The sequence below is a fragment of the Prionailurus bengalensis genome, chromosome D4 (assembly GCF_016509475.1).
Source record: "Prionailurus bengalensis isolate Pbe53 chromosome D4, Fcat_Pben_1.1_paternal_pri, whole genome shotgun sequence".
Classification (NCBI taxonomy): domain Eukaryota; kingdom Metazoa; phylum Chordata; class Mammalia; order Carnivora; family Felidae; genus Prionailurus; species Prionailurus bengalensis.
Window position 1 is genome coordinate 19,818,583 of NC_057359.1, and position 17,914 is coordinate 19,836,496.

Sequence of the window (17,914 nt, forward strand, 5' to 3'; positions counted from 1 at the left end):
AATGGGGCGGTAGGTCCCCCTGTGGGTGGTGTTACAGGAAGCCCCAGTGTGTATTCCTGGAGCACTAATTTTGCTCAAAGATTTGGTAACATATTCTTTATATTCAAAGAAACTAGGTTAAATTATGGAGTAGAAAGCAGACTTCGCAGTTCAAAAAATAATGAAATTCCAGAATTCAAAGAAATGTCTTTCTTGTGGGGAAGGGGGGCCTCCCTGTTTCAGAACACCATGCGGGGCTCCACGGGAGTTCTTTTGAGAAGGATGCGTCTGTGGAAAAGTTTGAGCAGCGCTGGCCTGGCGCCCGGCTTGGCTTGGGCTGCAGACTGACTCTGGGCCTCTCCCTAGGCTTGCACTGACTCCCTAGTGGTTTCGCATTGCCGTTAATATCTCCTCACGTTTCTAAACCCACAGCTTGTCAGCACCGGTGCAACCTGAGAGCGAATGCCAGGTTCGTACTCGCTCTTTTCACAAAAGGAAATGGAGAATCAGCAACTTGAAAGGACTTGCCTGGGGCGGGGGGGGGGGGGGTCCAGGTTTCCCAGGCCAGTTCTTCGCCTCGAGTGCTTGGCCGCTCCATCCTTTCATTCTGCAGGAACTCCTGGTCCATCTACCCATGCAAGGAATCTCATTCCCCCTCCCCCCCGCACTCCCCCTCCCGTCCGTCCATCCTTCACCCTGTAGTTCCATTCTTGAGAGCCCTGCCTCTCCAATGCGGCATCCGGGGCTAGTGGGGGGCGCTTAGAAAAGTTTTCGTGAATTAGTAACCGCTGGTTCTGAAGCATGCATCAGAGCCCAGACCAGGGGTGGGTGAAGAAGTGGTTGGATTGGGGAAGGAGTTGCTCCACGTCTCCCAGTGCGACCAAGAGAGAGGGGCTGCGGTTGGAGGGCGGAAACGGTCCGGATCCAGGCCGCAGAAGCACGAACCCACGTTGGCAGGGGCAGCCCTTTCCCGCCGCCCACGATCCTAGGGCGGGCACTCTGCCGAGCTGGGCGGCTGGTGCAATCTCCCGCGCGCCTTGCACTGATCAGAAAGAGAGGAGCTGAGGCAGTAGACGAGAGGAGGAGCAACTGCTCCTGGGCCTCGGCTGAGGCGCATGACCAATGGGGATGCGAGCCCCGTAGCGCGAACCAATTAGCGCAGGGCCTGCGACAGCGCGGGCCAATGGGGGCGCCGACTGGGCGCTGGGAGGAGGCAGAAGGTCTGAGCCAGCAGTAGACTTGCGCTGCCCACGCGGTCAGTTCTCTCGTTTTCCCTCGCCTCCTGCGCTGCCGCATCATGAGCGCCCGGAGGCAGGTGGTCAACTTCGGGCCCGGGCCTGCCAAGCTGCCGCGCTCGGTAAGTCCCCACGAGCGCGAGCCGAGAGTGCGGTGCGGGCGGGAGCGCGCGCGGTTGGCAGTGTATCTCTGAGGCGGGGCGCTCGGATCCCCTCTCCCGGCTCGGAGTCTTCCGAGCGTTCTGCAACAGAGTGCATGCCCAGTTCAGGATCCCTCGCAAGTGGGCTTCTGGCAGAATGCATCTGGGGGAAAGGAAACTCGGCGACTTGGTTCTACAGCTGCCCCTGGCGCCGACTGCCCTGGGCGCGGCGTGCACGACTCGGCTCGCCCGTGCGGCGCACCTGCAGACTCCGGTGCTGTGCCTTCTCCTGGGCTGGGCCCGGGGCGCGGCGGGAAGGCAAGAGCTCTCATCTCTGCGTTCGCGTTGCCCGGCCGGCATTGAGAGCCTGGCAGTGCCGAGTGGATCTGTGAATGGGATACTTTGAATGAATGGTGAATGAGGATCGCGTTAACTGGAGGGGATGGCAAACTGGAGTCCCGCGCATGACCCCTCCTCGTAAGGAGTGTTTGGTTTAGCCGGCACTTGGGAACGTTGCTTTTCAGAAATGTAAATCTGAAAGCCTTCAGTCCACCCTTTCCTTGTTCCCCTAGAGAAGCTGCCCCCCCTCCCCCGCCACCTTTATTTCAGCTCTGTTCCACGCGTAGATTTTTTTTTTTTTAACTGGCTTGTTTCCTAAAAGCATTCGAGTATTCAAATTCTGTTAGGCTTTGGGCTGCTTGCCCAGTTAGCTTCACTTTGTTTTGGAGGAAATGGGATGATTGAATTCTCCCTGGGGCCACAACCAGACTTTTCAAGTCCAAGTGGAACTGACTCCCTGCCTTCCTAGGCACCACGCCAGCTTCCAGCTCCTCCCCCAACACCCATTCCTCCTTTCCCCATCACCCCCCCCCCCACTCCCCAGTTGTGAAGAAGGCCGTTTGTGATTTGCTTTGATTGACAAACTGTTATCGCTGCTGTTATATTTTTATTTTTCTAACCAGAATGACTGATAATATGTTGTTGCAACATGAGGCATAGCCAAGTGCTTTACAATTATCTATTGTTGAACAGAGTAGAAATCTCCCCGGGATAGAGCCTCCTCTGTGTTATACGAACAGAGAATCTTACAATTTTAGAAGGGAAAGGATTTCTTGCATTTCTAGGGGCAGGGCTCGCGGTAGCTGAGAGAACAGGGCTTGTTTTTTCTCACCTATTACAGTCGGTTTTAGGCGAGATTCCTTCCCTGTCAGAGCTGTGCAAACGTTTCTTGTACCTGCCTCACCTTTGTCCCTTCTCTGTTTTGGAATCTTCTATTTGTTCCTTGTGCAATTTCTTTCTTTCTTTTTTTTTTTTTAAGTAATCTCTCCCCACCCCCATGGGGCTCGAACTCAGGCCCCCTGAGATCAAGAGTCCCGTGCTCTACCCTTTGAGCGAGCTAGGCACCCCTCCTTGTGCAGTTTCTTTATGCATTTTTTAAAACGGCAGTTGTGATGATCAGTAACGTAATTATTATTTTCCTGGGAAGATTTTTGCCCTCAGATGCCCTCTCTGGGTGGGGGAGGGGGTGGGTGGAAGGAAGTGGCAGATGTTGCTTTTTATGAGTTTTGATTTGATTGAATTGTTAGGATTAGAGAAGGTTTTCAAACTTTACTGTTGACTGTGACCACAATGAAAAATATATTTTACAAAATGACAAAATACATGCATATAATTATAATGAAAGCCTTATATTAAGGTCTTATGAAATATTTGGCCTAAATAACTACAACATATATAGTTTTGTATTCTATTCCACTCTAGTCTGTTCTATTTCATTTAAAAAATTAGTTGTGAGGAGCACCTGGGTGGCTCAGTCTGTTAAGTGTCTGACGATAGCCGCTTAGGTCATGATCTCATGGTTCGTGGGTTCAAGCCTGTGTTGGGCTCTGTGCTGACAGCACAGAGTCTGCTTGGGATTCTCGCTCTCCCTTTCTCTTTGGCCTTCCCCCGCTCGCTGTCTCTCTCTCAAAATAAATAAATAAACTTTAAAAAAGTTAGTTGTGACCCACAAAAGCGATTGTACTCTGCAGCTAAAGAAACTCCACTGGGGTAGAGGGGCATGATTTTTGGAGTAGAAGTCTTTTAAAACTCTTTGTAATGATTTGGGTTATAACCTCATTTTAGGGGATACTGTCTGTAAGAGAAGTCCAGTCTTTTTTTGTAGTTTTTCCAAGATTTTATTTAAATTCAGGTTAGTTAACATTTAGTGTAGTATTGGTTTCAGGAGTAGAATTTAGTGATTCATCATTTACATATAACACCCAGTGCTCATCGCAAGTGTCCTCCTTAATGCCCCTCACCCATTTAGCCCATCCCCCCCACCCAGCTCCCCTCCAGCAACCCTCAGTTTGTTCTCCATATTTAAGAGTCTCTTATGGTTTGCCTCCCTCTCTGTTTTTATCTTGTTTTATTTTTATTTCTCTTCTCCGGTGTTCATCTATTTTGTGAGAAGTCCAGTCTTAAACAGGAGTTCAAAGACGGATTCACTAAAGTTTATTTGTTCAGCCAGTGCTAATAAGCGTCTGGTAGTTTACAGAATAATGACAAATCCTTTTTTCTAATGCTAGCTTTTATGATTTCTTTCTTTTCTTTTTTGAAAGTAATCTCTATACCCAAAGTGGGGCTTGAACTCACGACCTGAAAATCAAGAGTGTCATGCTCGCTGACCAAGCTGCCAGGTGTCCCAACAATGACAAATTCTTGACACCCGCGCCCCCCCCCCCCCCTTGCCAAAGGAACCTTTTGTTTAATTCTTTATTGTTAAAATGTTGTTTTTTTCAGGGACATCAGGGTGGCTCAGTCCGTTGAGCATCGGACTCATGATTTCAGCTCAGGTCATCATTTCACGTTGGTGGGATGGAGCCCGGCATCAGACTCTGCGCTGAATGTGGAGACTGCTTAAGATTCTGTCTCCTGCTGCCCCAAACTCCTGCTTGTGCGCGTGCGCACTCTCTCTCTCAAAAAGTTTTTTTTTTTTAGACAAATTACACTCCAGTTTAGATTGTTTTATGACCGTCCTGTTTTAGCCTCTGTCTTTGGAGGAAACCTCTGATGGCAGGATGCCTCTACAGAGGGCTTATCTCACCTGTTTAATGTATGTTTTCAGGGCATTTTTTCCCTTTCTTTGTACTTCATGACAGTTTGCACATACACAAAGGTAGAGAGGGAATAATACAGTGAAATCCATGGACCCATCTCTGAGGATTTTGAATTCTGTGGACGTTTTGCCAGTCTTGCTTGTTTCAGTACTCCCTCCTCCAGCACGCTCTTACTCCCCACCGGCTCTGGGATGATTTTAAAGCCAATTCCAGGGGCACCTGCGTGGTTAAGTCAGTAGAGCGTCTGACTTCAGCTCAGGTCGTGATCTCATGGTTCTTGGTTGGATCCGAGCCCCACGTCGGGCTCCGTGCTGACAGCTCAGAGCCTGGAGCCTGCTTTGGATTCTGTGTCTCCCTGTCTCTCTGCCCCTACCCTTTGCTTGTGCTCTGTATCTCTCTCTCAAAAATAAATAAACATTAAAAAATAAAATAAAAAAAAATAATAAAGCCAATTCCAGGAACGCCTGGGTGGCTCAGTCAGTAGAATGCCTGACTTCGGCTCAGGTCATGATTTCATGGTTCTAGGCTCCGAGCCCCATATCGGGCTCTGTGCTGACAGCTCAGAGTCTGGAGCCTGCTTCGGATTCTGTGTCTCCTTGTCTCTCTGCCCCCACCATTCACTTGCTCTCTCTAGCTCTCTCTCTCTCAAAAATAAACATTAAAAAAAATAATAAACAATAAAGCCAATTCCAGATATCATGTCATTTCACACTTTAACATTCATCTCTGATAGGATTTTATCTTCCTTCTTTAATAAAAATAAATAAAGGATTGGTGTTTTTTTGTTTTTTTTTTCTCAGTGTGTAGTTACTTGCATTTTACTTACTTTGGAGGAACAAAACATCAATGGGGCTCCCCCCCCCAACCCCGAGCTAGCTTTGTAAGGTTTGGTGAGCCGTACCCCATTTCCTGACTCTTTGGGATTGGTGGTAAATTGGGTCTCCCCCGCCCAGTTGTCCCTGTAAGGTAGAATGTGGTTAAGGGACTGCAGTAATCTTAGTAGAGGGGTCAAAGGGCTGGCCAGGTGCATAGCCCTCAGAGCCTTGGCTGATATTACTCATCTGCACATCGGGGATAGGAATATCCCCCTCATGGCTCTGTCGGTATGTCGTTACCTCCCCTGCCCATTAATCTTTCACAACAGGTGTTTCTTTTTTTTTTTTTTTTAAATGTTCATTTATTTTGAGAGAGAGCACGTGCTCCTAAGCAGGCTTCTCGGAGCCCAACAGGGGGCTGGATCTCAGGAACCGGTGAGATTAGGACCTGAGCCCAAATCAAGAGTCCAGCGCTTAACCAACAGCCACCCAGGAGCCCCTTCATTCACAGCAGGCTCTTCCTAATTCCCGCACACCCACCCTGTTCCATTTGAGCACCTTAGACTAAAAAGATGGAAAATTGAGTTATCAGTTTAATTTCAGCCTCACCGACTTTTTTTGTTTTTCCTTGAACCCAGAACTTTATGCATTTTGTTGTATTTCTGCTTTCAGAGTGAGAAATGTGATAGTGGAGGGGATATTTTCTAGCACGTCCGTCTTTTCCCAAAGGTCTTATCTTGACAGCTGAGGGTTGTCATCAGAAAAATTCTTTATTTGAACTTTATTTTTTGAATCCAGGTGAATTTTTATACCTAAATAAATTCATGCTTTTGGAAAAGCTGTATTTTTTTTTAGAGTTTATTTTTATTTATTTTGAGAGAGAGAGTATAGAGAGCGAGTGGGAGAGGGGCAGAGAGGAAGAGAGAATCCCAAGCAGGCTCCGTGCCATTAGTGTGGAACCCGATGCAGGGCTCGATCTCATGAACCATGAGATCTTGACCTGAGCTGAAAACAAGAGTCTGACACACAACTGATTGAGCCACCCAGGTGCCCCAGGAAAGCTGTATTTTAACATCAATCGCATCACATAATTTCACACTTAACTTGTGTGTAAATTGCATTAGCAGGGCTCTGTGGGCTGGATGGGAGGAAGGGGATTGGCCGTGGGCATGACAGAAGCTTCCGGACCTCACAGACCCTGTGGGTGGACTCCCTCTCTTTGATGTCCAGAGGGAGTGCTCTGCACAGAATATCCAAATCATTTTATTTTCTCTTGTTTTTTCCTAGGTATTGTTAGAGATACAAAAGGAATTATTAGACTACAAAGGAATTGGGATTAGTGTTCTTGGTAAGATTTACTTTTTGACTCTGAATATCCAGGTTCCAAAGGAAACTGATTAAAATGCATCAAGCCTCGAATTTTTTCCCCTCGGTCTTCCTTTAGGCCTTTGTAGATCTATTTTTAAGTTTTAGTAATTTTGGTCGCATGATTGATGGAAGCAGTTTTGAAATCAGTACCCATGCTGGTGAGGGGTTCTTGCCTCTCTGCTTACCCTTTCATGGTTGGTTTTTGCTGTTCATAGCATCGGAGATCACATGCCTCACCATGCTCTGAAACTTTATAGTATTGCCTCACATTCATTGTACAGCCTGGGCTATACTTACAAATGAACTCAGTAAATGTTTAAAGGTCTACAAGCCTTTGCTCAAGATCTTGCGCGTTAATAATTTCATTAAGTTTCTCTTACATTATTGAGGAAGAGAACCTTGGAATTTAAAAATTTCCTCTTGAAAATTTAATGTCCTTTTTCTTGTTAGGTAATTCCAAAGGCCACATAGTATTAAGAGATCATAGGGTTAACTGCATGCTTGTTGCTATTACTTGGGTTTCTGTGAAATGAGAGCCGCAGTGCGGAAATTTGTGCTGCTGCTGTTCTGGGGGGGGGGGCGGGTAGCCTTTGTACACGGGTTTGTGTTTGTGAGAAATCACAGGGACGGAAGGATGAATTAGTAAATGGCTCATTCAATGGGTATGCGACTTGAAAAATCATTCCGCTGTGGCTGTAAGGCTCAAATGTTTGCATTTGGAAAATCAGTTTGGATTTTTCCCCTAAACTAAGTGAGCCTTGGCCCACAATTTGCAAAATCACTGCAATTTCCCGTTATTATTTTATTTGCAAATTGTGCACTTGCTTCTAAAGTTCCTTCTGTTCATTTGGTTTTGAACTGGAACTGCGTTTTCTTGTTTTTCTTTCCTTCCACAGAAATGAGCCACAGGTCATCAGATTTTGCCAAGATTATTAACAACACAGAGAATCTTGTGCGGGAATTGTTGTAAGTTCAAAATTTTAAAGACCAAATTCGTTACTTTTGTTTGATAATCCACATACCTGGGTGTCTGTTATAGTATTTACTCTGCTGTGTGTTAAGAATATTTCATAATTGGGGCGCCTGGGTGGCGCAGTCGGTTAAGCGTCCGACTTCAGCCAGGTCATGATCTCACGGTCCGTGGGTTCGAGCCCCGCGTCGGGCTCTGGGCTGATGGCTCAGAGCCTGGAGCCTGTTTCCAATTCTGTGTCTCCCTCTCTCTCTGCTCCTCCCCCGTTCATGCTCTGTCTCTCGCTGTCCCAAAAAAAGTAAATAAACGTTGAAAAAAAAAAATTAAAAAAAAAAAAAAAGAATATTTCATAATTAAAAATAATCTTTTAAAGATTCTTCCAAAGTCACTAAATTAGTACATCATGCTTTTTTTGTTTGTTTGCTCTCCTGTGTTTGTGTGTTTTTATTTTATGTGGTGTTTCCAAAGATTTGGAATCATTATACCTAAGAAAGATTTTTCAGGCTTAATAGGGATTTAGATAACAAAGAAATGGTCATCTTGGTTAGTTTACTGGCTCTTAAAAATGTGGGTCTCAGACCACCTGTCAGAATCACCTGGCTGCGGGGAGGTATTAAAAAATTTAAGTGCAGGGCCCCTCTCTAGCCCAGCTGAATCAGAATCTCTGTAGAAACTTCATCTTTTGCAAAATTTCTGGGTAATTTTAAGAGTTCTTCACTCCAGGAACTTCTCAGGTGGTTCCTTTTAGCTTATCTGTACCATTCTCCTTACCCAGAGGAAACCTTACTTGTAAATAGATTGCTGTTTAAATGAGAGATTTATATATTATCTATACATATTCACATAAACGTTATGAATATGGTAATCTTGGGTGGGGGGGGAATCCACATTTTCGTTCTGCTCATAGAACTGGTGCATGTTCATGGAAGAAAGTTTAGGGGAAACCTGAATATCACAAATTAAACTAGAATTTAAACTACTGGATAGTTAAACTATGGATAGAATTAAACTATCCATAACCCTATCAGTCAGAGGTAATTATTATTAATAATTTAGGGTTCATGTTTGCATTATTCCGTTAACAAGATTGGAATTATATGGACTACTTCCTTTTAAATTGCCTTGATGAAATGCTTCAAGATGGGGCAGGCTTGGGGACACTTTTGTGAGGAGCCCCTAGAAGCCCAGTGCAATGCGAGTGGTCAGAACCAGTAATCGTTCGCGTGACTTCACTCACCGGGTCTGCCTGCTGGGTCCCGTGTCCTGTCCACAGCATAATCCTGTGCTTCATGGAACCTTGGCCCCAGAAGATGTGGGTTGTGAGCCTCCTGGGACTGGACTCTCAGTTCAGTTTATGGGCCTGTCCTTTATTCTAACCAAGTGCCTACCTTGTACCCCTGTCTGCTCTGTCTCTATCTGCTGTCCTTCCATCCAGGTGTTGGCCTTCTTATCTGTCTGGCATCTGAATAACCTAGACCTGGAACCCTCTCAGCTGCTGAGAACCTCATGTTTAGAACCTCTCAATGAGACCTGGCAGTAGGCACTGGATGATCACAGGCAGACATAGTTCAGGACCAGATATTTGCACAGCACCCATTCCCCAGGACCCTCTCAGGTTGCCCTGCCCTTTGGTTCTTACCTTGGTGCTGGACCTGTCTGTAGCCATCTGCCTTCCATATACCTGTTTCTAAGCTCTGACCTTACTCAAAGGTTTGGGTCCAGTTTCCATGGTCTAGTCCCTCTGGAGCTGGGCTTCTCTTACTGCCTAGAGCCATTCCAACCATCATCTTCATTTTCTATGCTGGAGTCCAGAAATTTCCCTGTTAGTCTTGTTTTTTTTTTTTAATGTTTATTTATTTTTGAGTGAGAGACGGAGTGTGAGCTGGGCTGAGGAAGGGGCAGAGACAGAGGGGAAAACACAGAACTCAAAGTGGGCTCCAGGCTCTGCACCATCAGCACAGAGCCCAACGGAGGGCTCGAACTCACAAACTTTGAGATCATGACCTGAGCTGAAGTCGCACGCTTAACCAAATGAGCCACCCAGGCGCCCCCCTGTTAGTCTTGATGTATGTCCATATGTGATTACATGCTTAGGCCTAAAACGTTATCTACGATTCTTATCACCGTCCGAATGGTTCATAGCATGGACCAGCACATATCTATTTTTAGGACTTCTGGTTGTAAGTGACAGATGCCCAGCTCTTAGCTTAAGTGAAAGAGGGGGTGTGTTACCGTGTGTAACTGTAAAGTGAAGGAGTGATTTAGGTGATGTTCAGGAAGGTCTTTATCTTCATCTTTTGGCTCTGCTTTTTTAGGTGTTGGCTTCACCAGGTGGCCACCAGGGGTTGTAGGATTAGCCGGTTTATCCTTTCCCTCAGTAGAAAGCGTTCCCCTTTTCCTGAAGTTTGAGCAAAGGTCTCAGAACCAAACCCCACTGGCCAGCTCAGGTCATGTGCTCTTCTGCTGGAGCGAGGGTTGGCCTCCCTTGAACCATGTAGTCTGAGAGTGGTAGGAAGATGACCAGCAGGGTGTTACTGACTTCCCTCCAAACATTCCCCATAGGCTTCCACACAAAGCCCGATAATGGTTGTCTAAGGAGGGAATATTAAGTGACTGGATTGGGGAAGGCAAAGCCGCGCGCGGGGAGACTTTACCATATTTCTTATAGTATATCCACCCAGGGTAAAGTGCTGGTAGAGAGCATCACTCATTCTTACACCCTGTGTGTCTCTGTTTACCGTCACATGTACTTCTGCCCAGAGCCGTTCCAGACAACTACAAGGTGATTTTTGTGCAAGGAGGTGGGTCTGGCCAGTTCAGTGCTGTCCCCTTAAACCTGATTGGCCTGAAAGCAGGAAGGTGTGCCGACTATGTGGTGACAGGATCTTGGTCAGCTAAGGCCGCCGAAGAAGCCAAGAAGTTTGGGACCGTGAATATCGTCCACCCCAAACTTGGGAGTTACACGAGTAAGTGCTGGGATCTGAGTTCAACAGTGATAATGAAATGCTGACAAATGCTGATGGGTGGGTAGTCCCTTCTTAGATATCAGGTTACCCCCGCCAAGGGCAACCAGCAGTTTTTAATTCCTTCTTCTGGTCAATAGTTGGATTGGTACCATTCAGACTGGATGGTTATACTTGTTAAGACTGTTCACTGGCTGCTACAGAAAGTATTCATAGGTTCTCTCACCTGAAAACCTAGAGGCCGATTGGCTTCAGGAATGGCTTGATCAAGGGCCCCAACAGTGCCTGCAGGTCCTGGTGTCTCCCCTCGTCTCCTCTGTGGTGGCTCCACAGTCGGAAAAGCTGTACTCCCTTTTAGAAGATGCTCCTGACCTTCTGTTCTCCCAAGTTTCAGTGCCTTTGCTCAAGCATTTCCAGTTAGAATCTGACGTCTCCTGTGTTCCATTCCCAATCAGTCATGTGACTGCAAGTGGAATTGGCCACACTGGAGCTACGTGGGCTGAGCTGGGGAGGCTGGAGCCCCAAGAAGAAACTCCGTGCACATAGGATAGATGGATGCTGGGTAATGAGAAAAAACTCGACAAATACCCACCACACCAATCTTGAAGAGGAGTTACCCCCAATAACTGTCAAAGGGGTGGGATTGATAATCTTTTTAGGTTGTTGCTGGGGATTATAATGCAAGATGGATAGGGTGGTTTCACTTGGGAGGTCTTTGGGATGAGCCTTTCACTGCTAGGGGAAGTGTGTCAGTCCCATCTACACAAGGAAGGCAGAATGAAAGTCCAGAGTCTTTTCTTCTGTGGTAGAAATTCCAGATCCAAGCACCTGGAAGCTGACCCCCGATGCCTCCTATGTATATTACTGCGCCAACGAGACTGTGCACGGAGTGGAGTTTGACTTTATCCCAGATGTCGAGGGAGCAGTGCTGGTTTGTGACATGTCCTCAAACTTCCTATCCAAGCCAGTGGATGTTTCCAAGGTAGAGTGTAAAGGGGCCTGGCGGGCACCCCAGTGTCTCGGATTCCGTGAGAGCATTTTAACATACGTACCAGGACACGGAAAGGCCCAGAGCGTCTTGGGCCAGCAGAGACCCCGAAGCCAGGGCAGCTCACAGCGATGGGCCGACAGTTGCTTATTTCCTGTGGGTTGTCAGAATGCTTACGTCTTGATGTTACCCCGTGTTAATGATTGCTTCACAGGGTCACACTGGAGTCCTCGGGGAGTTTATCTGCCTTCGAGGGTCCCTCTTAGGAGGTGTTTGGGCCAACGCAGTGGAAGTAGCTTGCTGTCTTCCAGGGAAAATGCAGATTATCCAAGCTCAGGGGATGTGTGAAGGAGCTGCACCTGGCCGTGAGCCCACCTCAACTCCCAGAGCATCAACAGGGCATATAGCCTTTCCTAGTGGCACACCAGGGTGGATGGGGGAGCACAGCACTCAGCTGAATGCAACCAGCGGGTGCAAAAAGTAAAGCATTTACTTTTTTTTTTTTAATGTTTATTTATTTTTGAGAGAAAGAGGGAGACAGACAGAGTGCTAACCAGGGAGGCGCAGAGAGAGAGATACACACAGAATCCGAAGCAGGCTCACTAGGCTCTGAACTGTCAGTACAGAGCTCAGCGCGGATCTTGAATTCAAAAACCGGGAGATCACGACCTGAGCCGAAGTCAGATGCTCAATTGACTGAGCCACCTAGGTGCCCTGCATTTCCTTTTTTTTTTTTTTTTTTAAAATGCTTATTTTATTTTTGAGAGGGAGAGAGACAGAACGTGAACGGGAGAGGGCAGAGAGAGAGACGGAGACACAGAATCTGAAGCAGGCTCCAGGCTTTGAGCTGTTAGCACAGAGCCCAATGGGGGCTCGAACCCACGAACCATGAAATCATGACCTGAGCCAAAGTTGGAAGCTCAGCCGACTGAGCCACCCGGGCGCCCCCTTTAAAGCATTTAAAAACAAACTCACTAAATGGTAGCCTGCCTTTAAAAAAAAAAATTACGGTAAAATATACATAACATAAAATTTACCACCTTAACCATTTCTGAGTATGTAGTTCAGTGGCATTAAGTACATTCACACTGTTGTGCAAACAGCATCACCATCTGTCTCTAGAACTTTTTATCTTCCCAAGCTGGAACTCTGCTCAGTCGTCCCCCAGGCCCTGGTAGCCACCACCCTCTGTGAATTGGACTCTTCCGGGTCCCTCATAGAAGGGAATTCAGGCAATATTTGTCATTTTGTGCCAAGTTCATTTCACTTAATGTCCTCGGGGGTCATGCACGCGGTAGCAGGGGTCGCACCTTCATTCCTTTTTAAGGCTGAATAATCTTCCGTTGTGTGGTTATACCACATTCTGTGAATAATCCACTTTTTATGACCAGTTGCCGCGCATTGGCAATTCTAAACAGTGTCACCTATAAAGTACTCCCTATCAGGCCCGGCTGTCTTCCCTCCTTATACTTGGGATGCCGTTTGATATTTATAAAGCGTTCAAAGCGTTCATGGGAGGATGTGGGAGAGGGTTCTGGATCTTACATGACAAAATTTTCTGAAGTTCCTTTAAACATCTGTTGCCTAAACTTTCTTCTCTTTCAGGCAGCTTGTCTATTTCTCAACATCTTCCGATTGTCCTTTTATACAAACACGAATGCATTCAAAACTGTGTTTCTTTTGGTTATCAAGAACAGTTAGCCCCATTTTTTAATACTTTTTTAAAAAAGGTTTCTTTATTTATTTGAGAGAGACAGAGGCAGTGTGAGTGGGGAAGGAAAGGGAGAGACTCCCAAGCGAGAGCCTGACGGGGAGGTTCAACTCATGGGACTGTGAGATCATGCCCTGAGCTGAAACCAAGGGTTGGGACACTCAACCGACTGAGCCACCCAGGCCCATTTTAAATATTGGTTTGGGTGTAGAAAGGGCGTATGTACAGTGATAGGAATATGTATAAGGTCTTTGTAGTGATTGGTTCGGGCTGGCCCCTTGCTGGTGAGTGGGACCAGGGACATGTGTAACCTGCAGGCCTCTGAACTCTCCCAGGCAGAGATGCCTTTAGAGGATAGAATGCACTTTGAGCAAGATTAGGATAGAATCACTTCCTCATACTTTAGAAAGACATTGGGAAATTTGGATACAGTTATGAAAAATGACCAAGTGTATCTAAAACAGCATGCCTTCTCTTTTTCAGTTTGGTGTCATTTTTGCGGGTGCCCAGAAGAACGTAGGCTCTGCCGGGGTCACGGTGGTGATCGTCCGTGATGACCTGCTGGGGTTCGCCCTCAGGGAGTGCCCATCAGTCCTGGACTACAAAGTGCAGGCTGGAAACGGCTCCCTGTACAACACGCCTCCGTGCTTCAGGTTAGCTCCGGGGCATGGCTCGGGGGCCTCGGGGACTGACGGAGGAGGTCTCACTCTTTCCCATCAAAGCGGAGGGAGGTAGCTTTCTGAAGTAGAGCACGTTTTCATTCGCCAGTGACCTAATGGCTCAGACATCCTATCAGGATTCTTTGCCCAGCTCACCTCTCCCTGTTTTCCCCTGTGCACTGTTGGATCAGTTTTCCTTGCCCTTTTTAGGTCTTGATAGCCTTAGGAGTTTACCATTAACCCAAAAGCTCTCTGCAAATGAGTGGCAGGTGTGGATCTCAAACATGAAGCTTTGGAAGCTTCCATGAAACTTTGGAAAAGGACTTTCAAAGGCCAGTCCTCCCCGGCTTTCTTTTCTTTCCCTGCTGGGCCTGCACAAAGCTGGCCACCAGGCAGCGAACATACTGGCTTGGGCTTTTCACCCAGTCTGTGCTTGTCCGGTACGCCTGGGTTCCTATTAACCAAGTGAGAAAAGTGTATTAAAGCACATTCAGGGACAGCGAGGCTCCCCTGCCCCATGGTCTTTTAACGCCAAGCCTCAGATATTTTGTGAAAATCTTGTGACACCTAGGATTTAACAGTTGCCTGGGAGATTTTTACTACTTACTAGCTGTGTGATCTTGGGCAAGTCACTTAACCTGTCTCTGTAGCAGGTTCCTCCAGGAGTAATAATAGTACCCTGCTGATAGTGCTGTGAGGATTGATTGATTGATTGACTTACTTACATACAAAACGCATTTGGTGGTTGGCACATGGTAATTTATAAATGTTAGCTGCTGTATTATTACTGTTTCTCTTGTTGCTAGTTCCCAGAGCTTTAGCAGGGGAGGGAAAAGCCAGAATTTATGGATTACCTTTCAGGCCATGTATGATATAGAATGGTGATACTTTATTTGTATGACCCTTTTAGTGCTCCCAAGCACCCGAGGAGGTAAATACTCTTTTTATTCCCATTTTGCAAGTAAAGAAGCAAAGGCCATACTTGTAGGTCATGGAACAGCTGGGATTGGAACCTGGACAGCCTGGTTCCAGAGCTTGGGTGGGTTCACCCTGTACCTTAAGTGTTCTCCACAGGTGAAATTACCAGTGTGTGTTTCTTTGTGTCTGAAGGATTCGTCTTAGGAGATCACTGTTGGAGTCCAGCTCTTCCGCTCATGGAATTTTCTGGGGGGAAAGTGCTTTCAGAAGAGCATGTGGAAAGGCAGGCTCAGGCTGGCACAGAGAGCATTTCCCTCTGAGTTGGGACTTTGTCTGAGTTCTTCCTGATAGAGGCTGCTTCTAGAAAATCTTCTACATAATTGGCTCTAGGAAGGAAAAGGTTTTTTTTCTCAAAGTTAGAATTCTTTTTTTTTTTTTATTTTTAAAATTTTTAACACTTATTCCTTTTTGAGAGACAGGGAGACATAGCATGAGTGGGGGAAGGGCAGAGAGAGAAGGAGACACAGAATCCAAAGCAGGCTTCAGGCTATGAGCTGTCAGCGCAGAGGCCGATTGCGGGTCTGGAACCCATGAACCATGAGATCATGACTTGAGCTGAAGTCAGATGCTCAACCGACTGAGCCATCCAGGTGCCCCAGAATTCTTTTTTTTTTTTAGGTTAATTTATTTATTTTGAGAGAGAGAGAGAGAGGGAGAGAGAGAGGGAGAATGAGCAGGGGAGAGGCAGAGAGTGGGGGGCGGGGGCAGAGGATCCAAAGCAGGCTCTGTGTTGACAGCAAACATCCGTATGCGGGGCTCGAACTCACGAACTGTGAGATTGTGACCTGAGCCAAAGTCAGACGCTTAACCGACTGAGCCACCCAGGTGCCCCTCAAAGTTAAAATTCTGATGGAAATTTCCACTGGATTTCTGCACCGCTCACGGGGGCACAGCAGCTAATTTGTGTCTCCTGTTTTCCTTGGGGAATGGGGTGTTCTAGTGGTTACTGTCCTGGTCACTTCTAAACCCCACTCTGTTTCACCCTGGTTGAAAATGTTTCTGAAATGCCTGTTAAGGGTGGGGACAAGTGGGGCTGAATCTCTTGTCCATCGGTCCTGTTTCTGGGGTTCCAGGCAGTTCCAGGCGCCAGTGATCACTGGCCAAGTTGGAAACAAGTTGGAAGTGCCGAGTGGTGAGGATGCAGGTGCAGGGGAGCCTGGGGAAGGGGCTTAGGTGCCAGGCTGCACAGTGACAGGTGGTGTTTGTCCTCCCTGTTAGAAGGTGGGGCCAAGGCCTGGCTCACCATCAGGTGGGTCTTTCAGGGTGAGACAGAGACCACCGTGGGCTCCAGGAGGAGGTGGGGGGAACACTGTCCTGAAATGTGGTCTGAAAGCTGGCAAGTTCAGATCACAGCACAGCCCGGAGGGGTGGGGGAGGGGGGTGGAAGGCGGGGGTGGGGGGTGGGGGGGCACACTCTCTGGCACCCTCTCTGGTAACTAAGAGTTACCGGAAGCAAATTCTAAAACATACAATGAATATGTTAAAATGCTGTTTGTTTGTTAACATTAGGGTGAAAAGTCAGTGGGAACAGTGAGAAAGCAGGTCAGTCTGTCTAATAAATATGACAAAATGATAGGAGACAACAGTGTGTGGAGTCAGACCCAGAGACACAGAGAAGGACTCTTCAGTGACTCTCGTGTAGGGTCCCTCCCCTACCAGCTCGTGTGCAGGCCTCAGCCTGGGCCTTGACCAGTCAGCTCAGCTGGTCACCTCAGCTGGTCACCTGGTCACCTGGAGGAGGGTTACGTTGGGTGGAGGAGGGCCGTCACTGCCTCCCCAGAGCTTTCCTGCCTCAGGAGAGGGGGCTGAACCAGAAACAAGGGCAGAAAAGGGGCAAAACTTTTCCCCCCGGGGCAGATCAGAACAGTGCTGAGACCATCGAGGGGCAGAATCGTTAATATTCGATTAGAATAGTGTAAACGTAGCAGAGAAAGACCGGTTTCAAATGTGTTCTGACCAAGACCCCCTGGAAGTTGCCATCCTTTCTCTTACCCCGAAAGAAGAGAACAGGAGAGAAGTAAAAGTCCGTTCAATTGACCAATTACCGTAAATCTATGGCTTGGAAAAGCAACTTAGTTCATTTGTTGGGACTTACAACCTTCAAGGTTAGAAACTTTTAGCTCACGCTCACGCAGTGAGAACAAACCCCAAGTTAGAGATAAGATTTATGCCAGATGCCCTCCCCGATCCTTGAATGTGAGCCGATAAGACAGGCAGAAGACTCCTGAGCTTTGAATCACACAGAAGTCCTTGAAAAGGCCCCAAGTTGTTTGAAAAGAAGCCTTTTTTTTTTTTTTTTTCCTTTTAAAATCAGAGCTGAATGACCATTGGCTCTGGGCATTTTGTGTGAACTGGGCTGAGTAACGCTTCACATAGTTGCCCGTAGCCCTGAGCTGTGAATTAGGGTGGAATAAAGGATCGCGTAGGCCTTCTGTTTTAACCCTTTAGTACATCACACTAAGCCCAATGAATGCACAGGAAAGAAGGTACACACACTTCCCTCTGTACCCACAAATAGTTCTCTGACCCTGTAAGTATATATTTGTTTTTTCTCTGTAGTACGAGGTAAAGTAACTAATAAGAAAATAACCCCGTTAATCAAGGCCGCCTCTCTTACCAGAGTAGGAGTGAGGGCCTGCCCAGGGCCTTAGCCTTGCTCCTCATGAGCCCCAGAAGCAGATGAGATTCTGCAGTTAGAATCTTCAGAACAAACAGCCAGGGAGAGTTTTTCTGAGGATTTCTGGTGTGCTTTTCTAAGCCTTAGTGCACAGAGAGTATTTGTATTGCTTTAAAAAGTTAACATGTATTCTTTTTTAAAAATAATTTTATTTTTTTAAGTTAATTTATTTTCAGATCGGTAAAGGGCGTTGGGGGGGAGGGGCAGGCAAAGAGAGAGGAAGGGAGAGACGGAGAGAATCCCAAGCAGGCTTCACGCTGTAAGTGCAGAGCCCGGTGCGAAGCTTGAACCCACAAACTGAGATCATGACCTGAGCCGAAATCAAGAGTTGGC

At 47.0% G+C, this 17,914-nt stretch overlaps 1 protein-coding gene across 1 annotated transcript in view; it reads left to right on the top strand.

Moving 5' to 3' along the window:
- The first annotated feature begins 1,032 nt into the window (after positions 1-1,032).
- PSAT1 (phosphoserine aminotransferase 1) overlaps positions 1,033-17,914 on the top strand; it is a 33,158-nt gene continuing 16,276 nt past the window's right edge. The window contains exons 1-6 of the mRNA XM_043566417.1: positions 1,033-1,336; positions 6,555-6,615; positions 7,532-7,601; positions 10,366-10,571; positions 11,378-11,550; positions 13,751-13,920. Coding sequence (XP_043422352.1) covers positions 1,277-1,336; positions 6,555-6,615; positions 7,532-7,601; positions 10,366-10,571; positions 11,378-11,550; positions 13,751-13,920 — 740 coding nt within the window. The 5' untranslated portion in view covers positions 1,033-1,276. The remainder of the gene's footprint in view (positions 1,337-6,554; positions 6,616-7,531; positions 7,602-10,365; positions 10,572-11,377; positions 11,551-13,750; positions 13,921-17,914) is intronic.